Source organism: Aegilops tauschii, chromosome 1 (genome assembly GCF_002575655.3).
Source record: "Aegilops tauschii subsp. strangulata cultivar AL8/78 chromosome 1, Aet v6.0, whole genome shotgun sequence".
In the NCBI taxonomy this organism is placed as follows: domain Eukaryota; kingdom Viridiplantae; phylum Streptophyta; class Magnoliopsida; order Poales; family Poaceae; genus Aegilops; species Aegilops tauschii.
The window spans coordinates 479,048,045-479,064,567 of NC_053035.3; the positions used below are offsets into that span (position 1 = coordinate 479,048,045).

Genomic DNA, 16,523 nt, shown 5'->3' on the forward strand with positions numbered 1-16,523 from the left:
GAGCGCCTCGGAAAAGTCTCACGACCGCTCCGCGCGTGACACTTGGCGCGCGGGGAGCGCTCCCCGACTAATCGTTGCGAGGAGCGCTCCTCAATTAGTGATTTCGCTAAAATGTTATATGGTAGTAGAAATAGTTTTTTGACTCCGCTATCGTGCGTCAGGGCGTCCGCACGACACGCACTCCGCTCGACACGTCGTGTGAACGTAACGTGCACATGCATCCTCATACATGATGCGCATGGTAGCAAATAGATCCAACGTTGCAGGGGCTATTTGGGTGATGATGTGCCAACGCGGACGTTCGCATCTGATGATTCTCATAGTTTTTTTGTAACGCTTCCATAAGAAAAACAAACCACAAACCCTTTATATATCATACCTAAAATCTAAAAAGCGGCCGGCCACTAACTAATCGAAACGGACGGCTGATTCCTGGCCGCACGATCGCGCCCGGATCCGCCAGGTGCCACCTGGTCTGGATTGGTTCCGCGCCGCGGTAGTGGGCGGTTGTCCATATCCGGACATGGGCAGGCCCACCTGTAAGCGGTAGAGGAGGGGAGTAGTGGGGGTCGTGGGCGGCGGTTTTCGAAATCCGTGCCTGAAATCCCTCGCCCGCAGCATGCTCTCTCCCCATTACATCTTCGTCTTCCTCCTCGCCATCCTCTCCACCGAACGGGGCGTCGCGGCGGAGTGCTCAGGTCGGCGGCGGCTTGCGGGTGGTTCTCCTCGCGGGGGAATCGCTGCTGCCCCTCGTCGTCGGAGGTGTGCTCGCCCTCCACTTCTACATGCTTCTCCTCCCCCTCTCTATCTCGCGGAGCGCGGATGGTGCTGAAATGTGAGGGGAATGCTCTCTAGGGTTCGGGAACGGCACGAACTACCCCCGCTTATCCTCGATTTTGGTCACGTTGAGTTCCCGTCTCCTATCTCGTAGCACGCGCCCAACGGTGGTCGGGATCTACAAGGAGGCGTCGTTCACGGCACGGGGTGGCTGGCCAGGGTACGCGGTAGTCGTTAGGTAGAAGGGATGCATGTCCACGGCGCACGTTGCGCGATTTTAGGGCGATTTGGTTGTTTAGTTCATGTTCCGTTCAATTTTGCAGGGGTTTGATATCTGTTCATGATTCTTAGTCATTCTGCAAGTTGTATTAGATGTGTGCAATGTTGTGTGCAATGCATTGGCTGATTTTGTAGTTGGTGTTCAGAGATTTAAGTGGTTAGTTGCACAAAATTCTCCTCAGTTGGCTGCGTCCATATAGTACTTGGCTGTCCATATGCTCTGCAGTTGCAGCAGTTGTCTTGGTCAGTTGGCTCACTGTTTGTACTAGTTGGTTGTCTATACGGTGTTCAGTTGCACAAGTTGCCTGCTCAGTTGACTGCATCACTTTTACTAGTTGGTTGTTCATATGTTATACACTTGCGCTAGTTGCTCTACTTAGTTGGCTTTGCTGTTTCCCCCTCTGTTGTGTGCAACTAGGGACTCTTGTTTGTGTAATTTAGCACCAATGCTTGCCAGTTTTCCAATATAGTCTACCCAATCTACCAGCCTTGTGGTGGCTGTGGTGGTTCATGTGTTTTCTCCTGCTTTGTGCAACTAGGGCCCCTTGCTTGTGCAAATTAGTACCAATGCTTGCCAATTTTCCAATTTAATATTTCTCAATGTGCAACTCTTTGTTGTGGATGTGGTTGTTTTCATGTGTTTCCCCTCATGTGCAACTAGGGACGCTTATTTTTGCAAATTAGCACTAATGGTTGCTAATTTTTCAATATAGTATACCCAATTGTTTTGGTGGATTTTTTGCTTTGCATTTTTTGCTTGTTCCAGTTTGCACAAGTTATCTTACTGAGCTTGTTGCCTTTAGTTAACTATTTTCTGCCTAGTTATTACTTGTCACAGTTGGCAAGTAATACCTAGGCAGAAAATAGTTAGTTGGCTTATATGTTGTCCAGTTTGCACAAGGTTTACTGCCCAGTTGGCTGCATCATTGTAGTAGTTGGTTGTCCACATGTTTTTTGGTTTTTTGCAATATGTGTCCTGCTTATGTGTAGATGTCTGCAGATCAAAGCAACCTTCTATGATTTCTCTAGTTTGTTTCCGCATCTTCTAACTATGTTTACTTTTGTTGTATTTCCTCCCGCAGGGCAAAAATGGTTATAATAGGAGGAGATGCGGATGGCAATGAGGAAGATGTATTTTTTCACTTTATTGTGTTTTTGAGTTGTTTTCAACTTATGCACGTATGCTAATGTCCTTTTTTCATGTTTTCTTTTGATTGCTTAATCAGCGTTCTGGAAGTCAGTCGCTTCACCGGAACTCGAAGCGTCCTGCTAATCGCCAGCCACGACCTGCGCGGAGTGTTGAGCAGGGAGAGGATGTTGAGGTAAGTGGCATGCTGATGACACAAGCCCATTTTTCGGTTTTGTTTGGGTCATATAACATTTTTTTGTTTTTTCCCATGCTCATGTTTTTTATTTTTTCTTAGGATGCTGATCAGTTCCGTGTTGTAAAGCGGACTAGACGTGCAGCACTTGGAAAGGGAGCTGAGTCATCTTCTAGGGTAAGTAAATTCTCGAATATAAGTGTTTCTCGCTTTTTAGACGCTGATGAAATTATGCAGTAGTTCACACCACTATTTTTGTTTTTAGTTTGTCAATAACAACCTTGTAGTTGACATCTATAGTCATCTTGATCTAAATACAGTTGACATTAGTTGGCATTAGTTGGCATCTTGTAGTTGACAAGTTGGCTTCTTTGTAGTTGACATCACTGGTCAATTTTTTGTGCAGGCAGCAGTTGCTGGAGGAGCTGTCGCATCTTCCGTAGCAGATGCTGAGGTATGTGGTTTTTTGTGTTTATGATCTATTGAACAGTTCCTTGCAAACCCTTTTTCTAGTTGTTGTTATCTTGTTGCAATATCATTTCTTATTGTTGCACATCCGCTAGAACTTTTTGTAGTTGCCAGGTATCGTATATTTTCTTAGTTTTTTTAAGGTTGCACACTTGCAGTCTTCAGTTGTCCTCATGAGCTTTATTAGTTGCAAAAATACATCATATTAGTTGGCATGATCCATTTTATGAATATATAGCTTTTCCCAATACTGATCCAAATAATGATTGCTAGTTTTTTTTCATTCTTGTTTTTTCTCTTGTGTTTAACGTTTCCTTAATGTTTTTATCTTCTCATCAACGGGCCAGCGGTGAAGGAGTTGAGGTGGCTGCAGGGGAAGATGTGGAGCGACCATCACAAGCGGGCAGGATAAGGGCATCACCAGCACGGTTTGCAAATTTCAACGCCTCTCTAACCCCACTACAGAAGTCAGAGCTAGTTTCGAGGTTGTTCGGGGGGCTATTGAACTTATCAGACACACTTCCAGCGGACTTCACTAAGTTCCTGGTGCAGTCCTACCAGCCATAGACCTCTGAAATGGTTATCCCAGGAAGGGGAAGGATCCGTGTCGATGCTGACAGTGTTCAGAGGGTATTTGATCTCCCAAACAGGGGTCAAAAAGTCAGATATTTAGTTGACAAGGATGCCACTAGGAGATTCAGACAGGCTTTCAACATAACTAGAAATTCTCATCCCCAGATCACTACATGGGTCAAGATGATTCAGGATATGGCTCGAAGAACGGATGACACATTCTTTATGGCCTGGCTTGCGGTTGCCTTCAGCACTTTTCTAGCACCAACCACGGCCTTGAAGCTCAGCCCAAAGTGCTACGGACTTGTGCTAGATCATCAAATGCTCAAGAACACAAACATCTGCCTCTTTGAAGCAGAACACATTAATGAAGCTTTCCGGAACATGGACCAGGAGAAGCAAACTGTCTGCTGCTACTTGTATCACTTGATGGTTAGTGAAAACGACCACTTCCATCTGTTCTTGTTCTTTTGTGCAGTTATAGTTTGCTGAAATACTCATAATAATAACTGAACTTGGCTTTTCTTTTGTTGGGTCTGGTGCAGATAGTATACCTTGATGCGCTCGTCCATGACATCCCAGTAAGCAATTGCGCGATACGATCGAATGCATGGGATAGTACTCTAATTGCCAAGGTGATCAAGAAGGATACTATCTCTCCTGGTGTGTTCGGCAAATTACAAGTGAGTTCTCTTTGTTTTTTCCAACAGTGTCTTCTTTTTATGTTCTTTTGATGTCTGGTCAATTTTTTGGAAATTGCACAAAAAACTGTCATCAGTTGGCACAACAATGCATGTAGTTGCACAGCTTGTAGCTTAAGTTTGGCATCTGCACACATGTTCATTTTAATTGGCACACCATCTTTTTTAAGTTGCATAGTTTTACTAATCTCGTTGCACAGTTGTGTGGCATCAGTTGGTAGAAACTTTTTTTAGGTGCCATGTGGGTTGCACAGTTTTTGTGTCTTTGTTCAGTTGCATATATGTATAGTCGAATTGTCTACCCCAGTATCTTGTTATAGTTGCACAGGTTATAATGTTTGGTTTCGTTCAACACACAAATCTGTTTTGATAACCTTGTTCTTTTATTTTTCTCTTTTTTTACATCAGCTTAAAGAGGAGTATAGAGGCTCGGAGCAGACACCACTGTTTGGTGGAATTTTGCAAGCTGAAGCATTCGTGGCATCCAAGTTACCAATAACCTACAATCCGCAGGTTAGTGTTTTGCATATAGAAATTTGTACCACTTACCAACATTTTCTTTTGGCTAGGATGTATGTTCAGTTGGACATGTATAACTTTTGTAGTTGCGAGAATACAGGATTCAGTTGGCTGTGATGTATGTTCAGTTGCACATATAAGCTTCTATAGTTGCACATGTTCTTTTGGACAGTCAAAGTGTTCATTTACAACCATTGACATCAACTTGGCAGAATGCATGTTTTTAGTTTGTGCCACAGTGCATGTGTAGTTGGCTAGAATCATGTTTTTAGTTGGCCAGAAAGTGTGTATTAGTCGGTTTTTGCTTATCACATCATGGTCAGTTACAGACATTTTACTTCTTAATTTTTTTTCTAACTGAATCAGTACTGAATCTTTTTTTGTGTTGATGCAGAAAAAGGCAAAGATTGCGAAAGTGGTCAATGACCTGTGCAAGGCAGTAACTGAACAGGTTGGCACCTTCATTGAAGCAGTTGCCAAGATCGATGACGAGGAACCGGATATTGATCCTTACGTACAGCAGCCATCAATGCAAACCGGGGCGTCATGCCGTGCTCCAAAAGGAAAGAGACGGGGGTCAACTATACAAAAAGAAGAAGAGTTTGTTGAGGATGAGTCAGAAGAAGATGAGGAAATGGAAGTAGCGATAGATGTTGACGATGACGAGGACATAGATGCGGATGAATCAGAGGAGGAGGACAAGGATGAGGATGACAATGAAGAAGATGCAGAGGAGGAGGAGGTGGAAGAGGAGGAGGAGGAGGAGGACAAACAAGAAGAGGACAAAGGAGAGGAGGAGGACAAGGAAGAAGATAGTGAGGCAGAGGAGGAAGAAGAAGGTGAGGCCAAAGAGGTGGACGGGGACAAAGGTGTAGCAGTTGATGGCAGTGAGAGGGGAGAAGACAAAGGCGCAGCAGTTGATGGCAGTGAGAGGGAAGAAGACAACGATGAAGAAGACGAGGATGGTTATGGTGATGATAAAGGGGGATCCAATGGAGGCAGCGACAACAGCGATGATGATGATGATGACAACGCCCCTGGTTCTGGTGGTACAGGCGGCAACACATCCAGGAGGACTAGCACTTCTGCCACCCCTGCCAGCAGCAGCAATTCATTGAGTAGCAGGAGCACACTACAGATATTGATTGACAAAACTTGCTGGAAAGACAAGGATTTGCCGAAGTCAAAGAAAAATGACGAAGCAGAGTCTTAGGGCAGCATTGATATGTTCAAGCTCTGCAACTTGAAGCCAGCTTTGCCAACCACCTTTCCTGTGCCGGATTTTAGAGACCAAGATATGTGTGAGAAGATCAACTTTGCCATTGACAAGAGCCTGTTCTTATCAAGTGATGCTGAAAAGAATCAAATTGACATGGAGGAAGCAGGAAAGGGTCTTGACTGGGTTCATTCAAAGGAAAAATACAAGGAATATTTGAAGCAGCTTCCAGACCTAAGCTCCAGCCAGAGCAAGGCAGCATCCATGGCAAACCCTCACGTGGTCCAGAAGCATAAAGCAGTTTCAATGAAGAAGAATCTGCAGTTGCCTCAAACCAAGGAGAAGATGGTGAGTGCGGATGCTGAAGTAAATATGGTCAAGCAAGCTGTGCTTCAAACTGAAATGCCAACTGTAGTGAGCAGAGAGCCAACCACCATCATAGGAGTTCAACAGATCAAGGGGAAGACTCCCCTTTCAACAGTCCCACCAAAACCACCTAAGCAGCAAAAGATTGTCAAGTTTGCCAGGGGCACAAAGGGGGAACAGGCCACAAAAGGTTCGGGGTTCAGGGACGAGAGAGAACTGCGAGCCGCAGCCATTGATGCAGGGGTGCCAAGTTCTGCTAGGTTGCTGCCAACTCAGACTAGAAAGATGCCAACTACAGATACCAGTGTGCCAACTGATGTGTCAGTTAGCAGCGTGGTCACAGTCAAAACCACCAAAGCTGCTCAGGAAGGCACCACTGCAACTGCAAGCCCCAAGGTGCCTACTCATAGAGATGCTTCAATGCCAAACACAAAAGGAGGTGATCCTACTACCAAATTGCCATCCCCAAGAGCTAGCACACAGCAGCCAAGCAAGCCTGCATCACCAAGAGCTGACTTTCAGCAACCATTAACACAAGAGGAGGTGTTCACAATTATAAGTAGGTGCAAGCCTCCAAGTCCGCCAACTACAACACTATTGCGAACCAAGTCAGTGAACGATGCACCCGTGTTTGTGCCGCAAGGAGATGCGCTGGTCCTTGAACCCATACGAAGATCAAAGTCTTATCATGGTGACGGGTTCTGCGATGCACCATCTTTTGACCTCGGCATAGATGGTGATGCTCCAGCACCTGCTCCAGCAGCAGAAATAGCGGAAGCCGGTGTGATTTGTATTGATGAGTGTGAGTTGGACCCAGCAGCTGTGAATGAAGAATGCGCTGCTGCTGATGCTGGCAAGGCAATAGCTCAAGAGCTAGATGTTGGATCACCAGAGAATTGCCACACCCCGATATGCGCAGAACCAGAAGCTGGCACGAGAAGTTCTTCGGGACCACCTATTGCACGAAGATAGAGGAGGGTAATAAGGCCCGCAGCATCTCAAAGGTCTCCATTCATTGACTACAACAAGAAGAAGACTTTCAGCTCCAATGAGGTAGTGAACAAGCTTTACGCTGCCCTCTTGTATTGGGTCAGGCATCACGAAGGAGCAAATGATGAAGCTACCAGGTAAACTAACTCCCCACAGCCTACATACAAATCTTTTTCAGTTGCACAGGACCAGCCACTTAGTTGCACAGAAAGCATAGCATGTTGCGCAGAACAGGGCTTTTAGTTGCACACTGTTTTGTTTTCAATTTCTTGCACATTTTTTTTGCTGCTGTGACCCTTCGAGCTAACTTGTCTTTTTATTGCTTTCAAAAAAAATTCAGCCCTGAGATAATCAGGTATGGTGCTTTCTACATTTCTTTAAAGGAGTTAGTTGATTCGATGAAGCCGGTTCAATGGCTGTCAAAAATTGTTATTGAGACTGGAATCTTACACATCATGGATAACTTACCAGAAGGGTCAAAGAAGGTTGTTATGCCACTGAGGTTTTCTGTAAGTTTTTCCAAAACCTTCTTTACGCTCATCTTTGTTCTGTAGCACTTTTTTGTTGACCAATTGAGGGAGGCCTTTCATCTACTAAGGAGTTTGAGCCATGCTTTATAATCTCTGCAGATGAATTTACAGCAAGGGATCCACAACGTGAATGAGATAAACAAGAAGTTTGATTACAAGAACTGTCTCGACAAGAAAGACTTGGTGAGTGCTGTGCCCACATGATCCATCTCTTTTAGTTGGCACCCACAGCATGTTCAGTTGCACATGACACATCTGTTAGTTTGCACATACTTGTTGCAACCTGTTTTTAACTTGACCAAGTCTTTTACTGTTTTTCTTAGCTACAGTCTGTATCTGTGTCTGAAATCGTTCACGCTTGCAGGTCATGCTGCCAGTGCTCGAGTGCGCTGAGGTAACCGATAAGGAGGGAGGGAGGCATTATTGGGTCTTCAATGTCAACTTGAGGGACGGACGCTTTGAAGTTCTTGACTCAAACAGGACGCTGGACAACATTGAGCTGATGACCACCGCCTCTACCATCGCGGGGGCAGTACGCCAGCTATGGAGGAAGCATTATCCAAAGTTCAGCATCGAGCACTTCCAGATTATTGACATTGACGTACCGAAGCAGCTCGGCAAGTAAGACAATAAGCATGGCATTCTTCTCAATTTCTTACCATCATTTTGTAGTTTTTAAATTTTTCTACATGTGCAATCTTTAGTTTTTTAAGACACAGTAATAGTCTGCAATCTGTTTTATCATTTTTATGAGTTTCTAATGGATTATCTAGCCAGTTGCAGAGTGGCACATAAGTAGTTGCACACTGGCACATAAGCAGTTGCACAGTAGAACATAAGCAGTTGCACAGAGTGCACTATCTTTATTGGTTTTAATTTTATGTGACAAATTTTCTTTTTTGCCCATCGCAGTAATGAGTGTGGGCTGTTCGCACTGCTTAACGCCACCGAGTGGAACGGTAGCCAACTGCCCAACTACGAACCCAAGGAAGTACTCAACATCAGGAAGAAGCTGGCATATGATTGGGTCACCAGCGCGCACAACACCGCCCCATGGAGGAAGTTGCTGAGATACGACAAGGACTAGGTCAGTACTCTTTTTCTTTCTCTGCTCCATGGAGGGAGTTGCTAGTTTGCACAATTTTTAAGCAGATTTTGTAGTTGCACACTAGTAGTAATTCCGTTTGCAACTCAATATCACCACTTTTGTTGATACATTAGGAGCACTGGACATACAATTGTTCAACAACTAAATATTTAACAAGTTGCCAACAAAGGCACAAATAGCAACCTTTTTTACACAGTGCATGAACTAATTCAAGGAGCATAAATTAGATAAAGATAAATCATAGATGCTGAATGTGTCCACTTGGTCCCAACATTGCTAAAAAACATCATTCTTTTCCTTGTTTGTCCCAAAGTTACAAACGATGAAACAGAATCACAGTAGCCTGAGTGGACACACACCAGCAGTGTGCTCTGTAGATTGGCACTGGCTGCATTTATTTTTCTTCTTTGGGTGTAGCTCCAGCACCGATTTGTACCGTCGAATCTTTGCCTTACCCTTTGTAGTAGACCTTGGAGGATCCCTGGTCACAAAATCATCAGAAGCTTGTGCAGGGGATGCAGCCTCCAACGGGGCAGTAGGACCATCACGATCACCTGTGTAATAATCATATAAAAAATTAGTATTTTTTTTGTTGTGCAACCAGCACTGATGTTCTCTGCAACCACACAGCCCATGTTGTGCAACTAACTGGTTGCTGTGTGCAAGTTAAGTTGAAAAAAACATCTGTAGTAGCACAGCCCGTCATGGTACTTGGATTGTAATCGCCTATGGGCAGAACAGGAAAAACAAGTTAGATTTTAGCTTGATCCTCAAACTAACACAGCGCACGCAACTAGGCAGCATGTTCTGTGCAACTGGGCACTATGATATGTGCAACTAAAGTCACACCCCCTAGTTTTGTTTGGAGTCGGGGAAGGTATTTACCTGGGTGATGAGCCCCCTGAGTCCTGCCTGTAGGTCCATTGGGAGTAGCACGCAGGGCACTGCTAGTTGGGCCAGGCGGGGGAGGAGGTCTTTGAGGGTTGGCATCACCTATAGCCAGAACAGGACAAACAAGTTAGTTGTGTTATCTTTGATGCTCGAACTAACACAGCGTGCGCAACTAGGTAGCATGTTCTGTGCAACTTAGCACCATGATGTGTGCAACTGGAGTTACAGACCTAGTTTGATGGGGAGTTGGGGCAAGTAATTACCTGGACGATGAGCCCCCTGAGTGCTGCCTGTAGGGCCATTGGGAGGAGCACGCGGGGGAGGAGGTGGCGGAGGATGCCGTGTACAGCCAGGAGGTGGAGGAGGTCCTTGAGGGTTGACATCACCTATATCCAGAACAGGAAAAACAAGTTAGTTATGTTATCTTGATGCTTGAACTAACACAGCGTGTGCAACTAGGCAGCCTGTTCTGTGCAACTGTCCACCATGATGTGTGCAACTGGGCACAATGATGTGTGCAACTGAAGTTACACACCTAGTTAGATCAGGAGTTGGGGCAGGTAATTACCTGGATGATGAGCCCCCTGATTGCTGCCTGGAGGTGGAGGAGGTCCTCGAGGGTTGCCATCATCTGATGGCCCCGTGGCAGCAGTCGGTTTTTTCTTTTTCTTGGACTTGTTCAGGTGGCCGATCTCGGTACGTGTTGCGCGCATATGCTTGTATACAATAGCTTGTGCTGGATCAGAACCACTCGCAAACTTTGCTAGTTTCCGAAAATCGTATATCATGTTCCTCTCCCTTATCTGCTTCTTTGATTGAGGAGGCATTTCATCCGGTTGCTCATAACCAGTCCCTGGCGCACTAGGTACAGCAGTAGGTGTCCACTATCTTAGCAGGTACCTTTCCGGTATGACATCAACTCCAATATGGGTGAACACCTTGAGGATGTGGCAACAGAGGATGCCGTCCTTGTCCATTTTACAGCACTCACACAAATAGGAACCCTCCTCCACCCTTGCCTGCACCAAGTAGTTTTGAGAACCATATTTGGCAACAAATTCCTGGTTCGGTCTGAGCTCAAATATATCAGCACCAACTTGGAATGCATTATAACGTCCAATCAGCTCAAACTCTTCTCTGAACTTGCGGTAAAGGTCCCTAGTATAGGTTTTGTAAGCTTGCTTCTCTATTGGGAAGTTGGACCACAGCTCAATCTCAAGGTGTTCTGTCCTATAATCATTGCAGCCTTCCTTGGCAAGGATGTGGTTCTAGATTTTTTCATATTGCTTGACGAAGTTCAGCATTGAGTTGTGTGGGTTCACATATCTTTTCAGAACGGCATTGAACCCCTCACTACGCTGTGTAGACTGTAGGAACGGGAAGAACCTGTGTTTGAAGTAGCACGGCACCCAAGTTGACCTGTATTTGTACAACTTCTCAAAGTGCGTGTGTGTCATAGCCTCGTACTTCATCATTAACCCAGCCCAATTCTGCTCAAACTCGTCTATAGTGAAGCTGAAGTCAACACACTTGTTGAAATCATCAGAGAGTCCTGGATTCCGGCACAGCGGCCAACCAACTTTTTCCTGAGCCTTTTTCATGATGTGCCATCGACAACAGCGGTGCATGGTGGTTGGAAAGATGCTCTGTATTGACTGCCTCATTGCACCATCCTGATCGGTGATGAAGTTGTCAGGAGGTTTGCCATCCATAGCCTCTAGGAATGCTCTAAAGACCCAATCAAAGCTCGATGCCAACTCCTGCCTCACAAATGCGCAACCTAGCATGAAAGACTGGCCATGTCAGTTTATTCCTATGAAGGGTGCGAACGGCATATTGTACATGTTGGTCATGTAGGTGGTGTCAAACGATATGCAATCGTGGTACGCCTCTGCATAAGCTTTTCCAGCTAAGCCATCCACCCAAAATATGTTGACAACTATGTCCTCTTCATCATATTTCACCTTATAGAAGAAGTCTGGATCGGTTTTTTGTATATCCTTGAAGTACGCAATTGTCTCAATCAGATCACCCTCCTTTGTGTCATCTCTACGGAAACTTGTACATAGATTTGTTATTGCCTTTGGTCCGAACGGCACCATCATCTTAGATCCATAGAACTCTACCATTACATGCATCGTACGTCCTACATAATACAAAAATAAACAGTATATCCTTTTTTAGTTGCACGAATGCGCACATCCAGCTGCACAGTAATAGGACATGTGTTGGCACAGAAGATAATCGCAGGAAATGGACACCTAGTTGCACCTTTTTAAAAACACTTTGCACTTTTTGCATACAGGACATTGTGTAGTTGCACAATAAAGACAATCTAGTTGCACAACAAGCACCAAAACTGATATACAAACATCATGGGAAGTTGGACACCAGTTGCACAGTTAAGTCATTTCAGTTGCACAGTAGTACCATAACAGTTGCACATTGGACTGCCTAGAGGGAAACTTAATTCTTTAAGGGATATAGAAAAATACCACACCTGTAGTCAAGTTGCAGTTATGCAAGATGCGCAGAAACTCCTTTTCATCAGGTGAGATGCCTTGGTGGGATCTCAAGTATTTGGACAATGAAGGTTTGTTCACGAGCGGATGATTGTGGTCACGAACAAAGTGCGTCACCTCCCATCGCCCATCTATCAGCTTCACCAACATTTTCGCCTTGCACTGAGTCTGCTTTATTGTCTCGCGTTTGCGCTTCTTCTTCTTCTTACTAGTACCAGCCTCCTCTTCAGCAAATATTGGAGGTTCTTCTTCCATCTCCTCATCACTGTCAACAGATTTTGGATCTGGAATAGGGTCCAGGATAGGAGGAGCCTCAGCTCCTCCATCATCAGCTTTGGGCTTCTTGAACTTGTTGCAGCAAAACTGTTGTTTTATCAATTCATTGGTGCGGGGTGTCCGTCTAGAGGTGTTCATCTAGAGAAACCCATCCGTAGTGCGTAGTTGTTGTAGTGATCCTTAGCAATTTGAAGGATGTCAAACCTCATGCCAACATAGGGTTCCATAGGTTGAGAACCAGCCTCATCCTCTCCTTCTTCTCCTTGCACAGCTCCGTCAACAGCCCCAGCTCCTAGCTCAGTCCTCGTTGGACCAGGAACATTTGCCTCGGTTCCCGTGTCATCAAGAGTATGGCTCTCTGACTGCAAAGACACCACTACAGGGGCACCACGGTCTGAGGACTGGCCCGCCACATTGTCATGGCCCATAGGGTTACCATCATGACTTGCCTGCGTGTAGTAAACAGATTGACCATTTCTGTCCATTTTCCTTGTTGTATGATGGGTTGCTGCTGATCCATATCATGAGGAAGCTCATTGAGATCAGGAGGCAACTCATTGAGATCAAGCATTTTTCCTTTTTTTGGATGCTGCCACACACTCCCTGCACATATAAAAAAGTAGAAATTGATGTCATCTGTTGGTAACCACAGAAAAGAATGTTATAAACAACCTAAAAACTTAGTAAATAGGCAGTTGCACACCATTTTGTGACAATCTTAGTTCCAAAAGCAACATGACTGTAGCATAATCTTTATTATAACAGTTATGAATTTTTTTGTTTGCACAGAGTTGTTATGTTAGTTGCACAGTTTGCAGTAAATAGCTGGCAAGAGCGTCACTTCTTTTTACTACAGAGTTTTCTGACTTTTTCCCTTTGTTTTGTTGCAATGATCTGTAGGTTTTCTGTTTCGCAAGGAGCTCTTTCAGATTTTTCTGCACATAATTTGATGTTACATTTGAGACGGAAAATCCAGGTGAAAGAAGAAAGAAGAATTGGAGGACAGATTATAGTTATATGTTTTCATCGCCGTTTATTTTTTTAGTTCTGGTATATTGAACATATTTTTACACTATAGCTTTGCAATAGGTGTGGGACCAGAATATATGTGTGGGACAAGATTATATGCGTGAATATGTTAATATGGTTTGTGGCTTCATTAGCCATGGACAAAAGTTCTTGTGTTTTTGCTGTCGCACTACAGATTTCTGGTTTTCGCTAGAATAGATGTCTCAATTGCCAGGATGCATTTTTCCAGTTGGCCAGCATACATATTCAGTTGGACATTCAATGTGTTTAGTTGGCTAGAATAGATGTCTTAGTTGGCCAGGTTGCATTTTTTTCAGTTTTGGCCAACATGCATGTTCAGTTGGACAGTTACTGTATTCAGTTGGCTATAATAGATGTTTCAGTTGGCCAGGATACATTTTCTCAGTTTTGGCCAACATGCATGTTTAGTTAGCCAGAAAACATGTTTTTATTGCATATATACTACAGGTTTTCTAAAGTGTTCACTCACAAATATCCAGTACACATGGGGTACAATGCATGTTTTTAGTTTTGGCTAGCATGCATGTGAGTTGCCAGAATATAGGTTCAGTTGGCTGGGATGCATGTTCAGTTGCACATTTATGAATTTTTCGTTGCACATATCTTTTGGACAGTCAATTTGTTCATTTGCAAACAATAACTACAAGTTGGTAGAATGCATGTTTAGTTTTTGGCTACAATACTTGTTGAGTTGGCTTTAATCATGTTTTAATTGGCCAGAGAACTTGTTTTTAGTTGGCTTGTTTAACACATCCAGGTGGTAGAAACTTGTTTGGCATGCATCAAGTAGTTTTTGGCTTGTTTAACACATCCAGCAGTAACATCAAGTAGGCTGGTGTGATGTGCCAGATTCACCTCTTTTTTGAAGCAGCTTCTCCATGGATTTGTGCTAGATCCATGGAGAAGGGGGTTTACATATGCCTACATATATGCAGTAGAAGAAAGGGGGAAGTGAAGAGGGGCAGAGGGGGCTTACCTACTTGATGTTACTGCCTGGTATGGCTCTGACCACCCTACCCTTAGATCTTCTTTTTTGAAGCAGCTCCTTCGTCTACTTTGGGGCTCCCATGGCGGCTATGTAGGAGGAGGAAGAAGGGCTGGGGGGCGATTCTGTTGGATCTCCTTCTGGCGTGCAGAAGAAGAAGAAGGCAGCGTGGGAGGGGCTGAGGCGTGGGGGCGAGCGGGCGTGGGTGCGAGCTGGGGACAGCTGGCCACGTGGGGCGGTTTGCGATTCTGTTGGTGGCCGCTCGATCGGTCTGTTTTGGTGGCCGCTCGATCGGTCGGGTTGATGGCCCTTCCTTTTCTGTTTCGCGGGGGACAGGGGGTTACCTTTTTTAGCCGGCCACCCACTATATCATAAGGCAAGAACTCAATTGATCGGGTTTTTCCATTCCACATAATAAAGTCAATTTTGGACCAAACAAAACAGAGTTTATTACCATGTCTGTTTTTCTTATGCCACGTAAGATAGTTTTCAACAAGCGTGACCCTTCTAATTGACTTATTTTAACACGGTCCTTCTAATTTTACACCCTGCAATGTTGTTTCGAATCAAGCATATTTTCTTGCCTTGTACGCATCAGCCAATAACTCTTTTTTGGCGGCTACTACGGATCAACCGACTGAATTCTCTAAGAAATCAGTCGGGTCCTGGGCCGTCAGATCCGACTCTCGCCACCCGTTGGATTTGGTCTGTTAGGATTAATTTAATTCAATAATTAGGGATAATCCTCCCTTGTACAAACCGATCGTGCGGATTGCCTGGCAACCGACGCGGCGGTTCTCCCACGCCCCCACGACGGACGCGTACTTTCAATCGCGTTCGTTCTCCTTGTATATAAACTGTGATCCTTAATGGAATTGAGTGAGTTCGATCAATTCGTTCTTAAACATGTTATCAGCACTTGTCTCTGCCTAGAGTACGCATAGGCAAATTACGCCGGCGACAATCGCCGGAGAAAGGAAACAAGAAGGGGAGAAAGAAGAAGAAAACTTCGAGAAACAGTCCAATGGAGGAGGAAATTTGTTTAGTGGACAGTTGTGCCTCTAACACAATTCTACGGGAAGTTAAATACTTCCGAAGTCTCATAAAGAGTAAGGGAAGTGTTATGACAATTGGTGGTCATGACACGGTAATTGTTGGTTCTGAGCAAACCACATTTACACTCCCGAATGGTACAAAACTTGAAATCCATGAGGCTTTATTGTATCCGGATTCAACTCGTACCCTGTTGAGTTTTAAGGATATCCGCATGAATGGCTACCACATTGAAACTCATGAAGACAATGCGGTTGAAAGCCTGCTCATAACTCAGCAGAAGGGATCCGACAAGGAAACCCTTGAGAGACTTCCTGCTCTATCTTCTGGACTGTATTACACATACATCAAGCCAGAGCAACATTTGGCATACAAAATAATTTTTCAGAATCTTGACAAGTTCAAGATATGGCATGATCGCCTGGGTCATCCTGGTGTGGGGATGATGAGAAAAATTATTGATGGTTCAACTGGACACAACATAACGGTTGCTAATTTCCCCAAATCCTCGGATTTCGAATGCACTGCGTGTGCAACTGGGAAATTAATCACAAGAACTTCATATCTGAAGATCAAGAATGAACCACTTAATTTTCTTGAACACATTCAAGGAGATATATGTGGTCCAATTCAACCGTTATCGGGACCATTTGGATATTTTATGGTGCTCATTGATGCATCAACAAGATGGTCCAATGTGTGTCTATTATCAACAAGGAACCATGCTTTTGCAAAGTTGATCGCTCAAATCATTAAACTGAGGGCAAATCATCCTGAACACAGGATAAAATCCATCAGAATGGATAATGCTGCTGAATTTAGTTCACGAGCATTCAATGATTACTGCCTAGCTTTGGGCATAACTGTGGAGCATTCTGTACCATATGTACACACACA

General features: G+C 44.5%; 2 protein-coding genes across 3 annotated transcripts; both read right to left on the bottom strand.

The window, feature by feature from the left end:
- Positions 1–8,916: 8,916 nt before the first annotated feature.
- On the bottom strand, positions 8,917–14,687 carry LOC120965455 (uncharacterized). Of its 2 annotated transcripts, none has more exons than XM_073501768.1 (5): positions 14,565–14,687; positions 12,241–13,141; positions 10,309–11,886; positions 10,004–10,126; positions 8,917–9,842 (listed from the first exon to the last, which is right to left on the bottom strand). In XM_073501768.1, the coding sequence occupies exons 3-5, from the start codon at positions 10,369–10,371 to the stop codon at positions 9,702–9,704; spliced, it is 327 nt and encodes a 108-aa protein (XP_073357869.1). In that variant the 5' UTR covers positions 10,372–11,886; positions 12,241–13,141; positions 14,565–14,687; the 3' UTR covers positions 8,917–9,701. Both variants share the same exon structure in this region; 1 of them encodes a protein (XP_073357869.1).
- Positions 10,625–11,452, bottom strand: LOC123496909 (protein FAR1-RELATED SEQUENCE 5-like). The gene is made up of 2 exons (XM_045232324.2): positions 11,078–11,452; positions 10,625–11,008 (listed from the first exon to the last, which is right to left on the bottom strand). Exons 1-2 carry the CDS (start codon positions 11,450–11,452, stop codon positions 10,625–10,627), a joined length of 759 nt encoding a protein of 252 aa, XP_045088259.2.
- Positions 14,688–16,523: the final 1,836 nt, after the last annotated feature.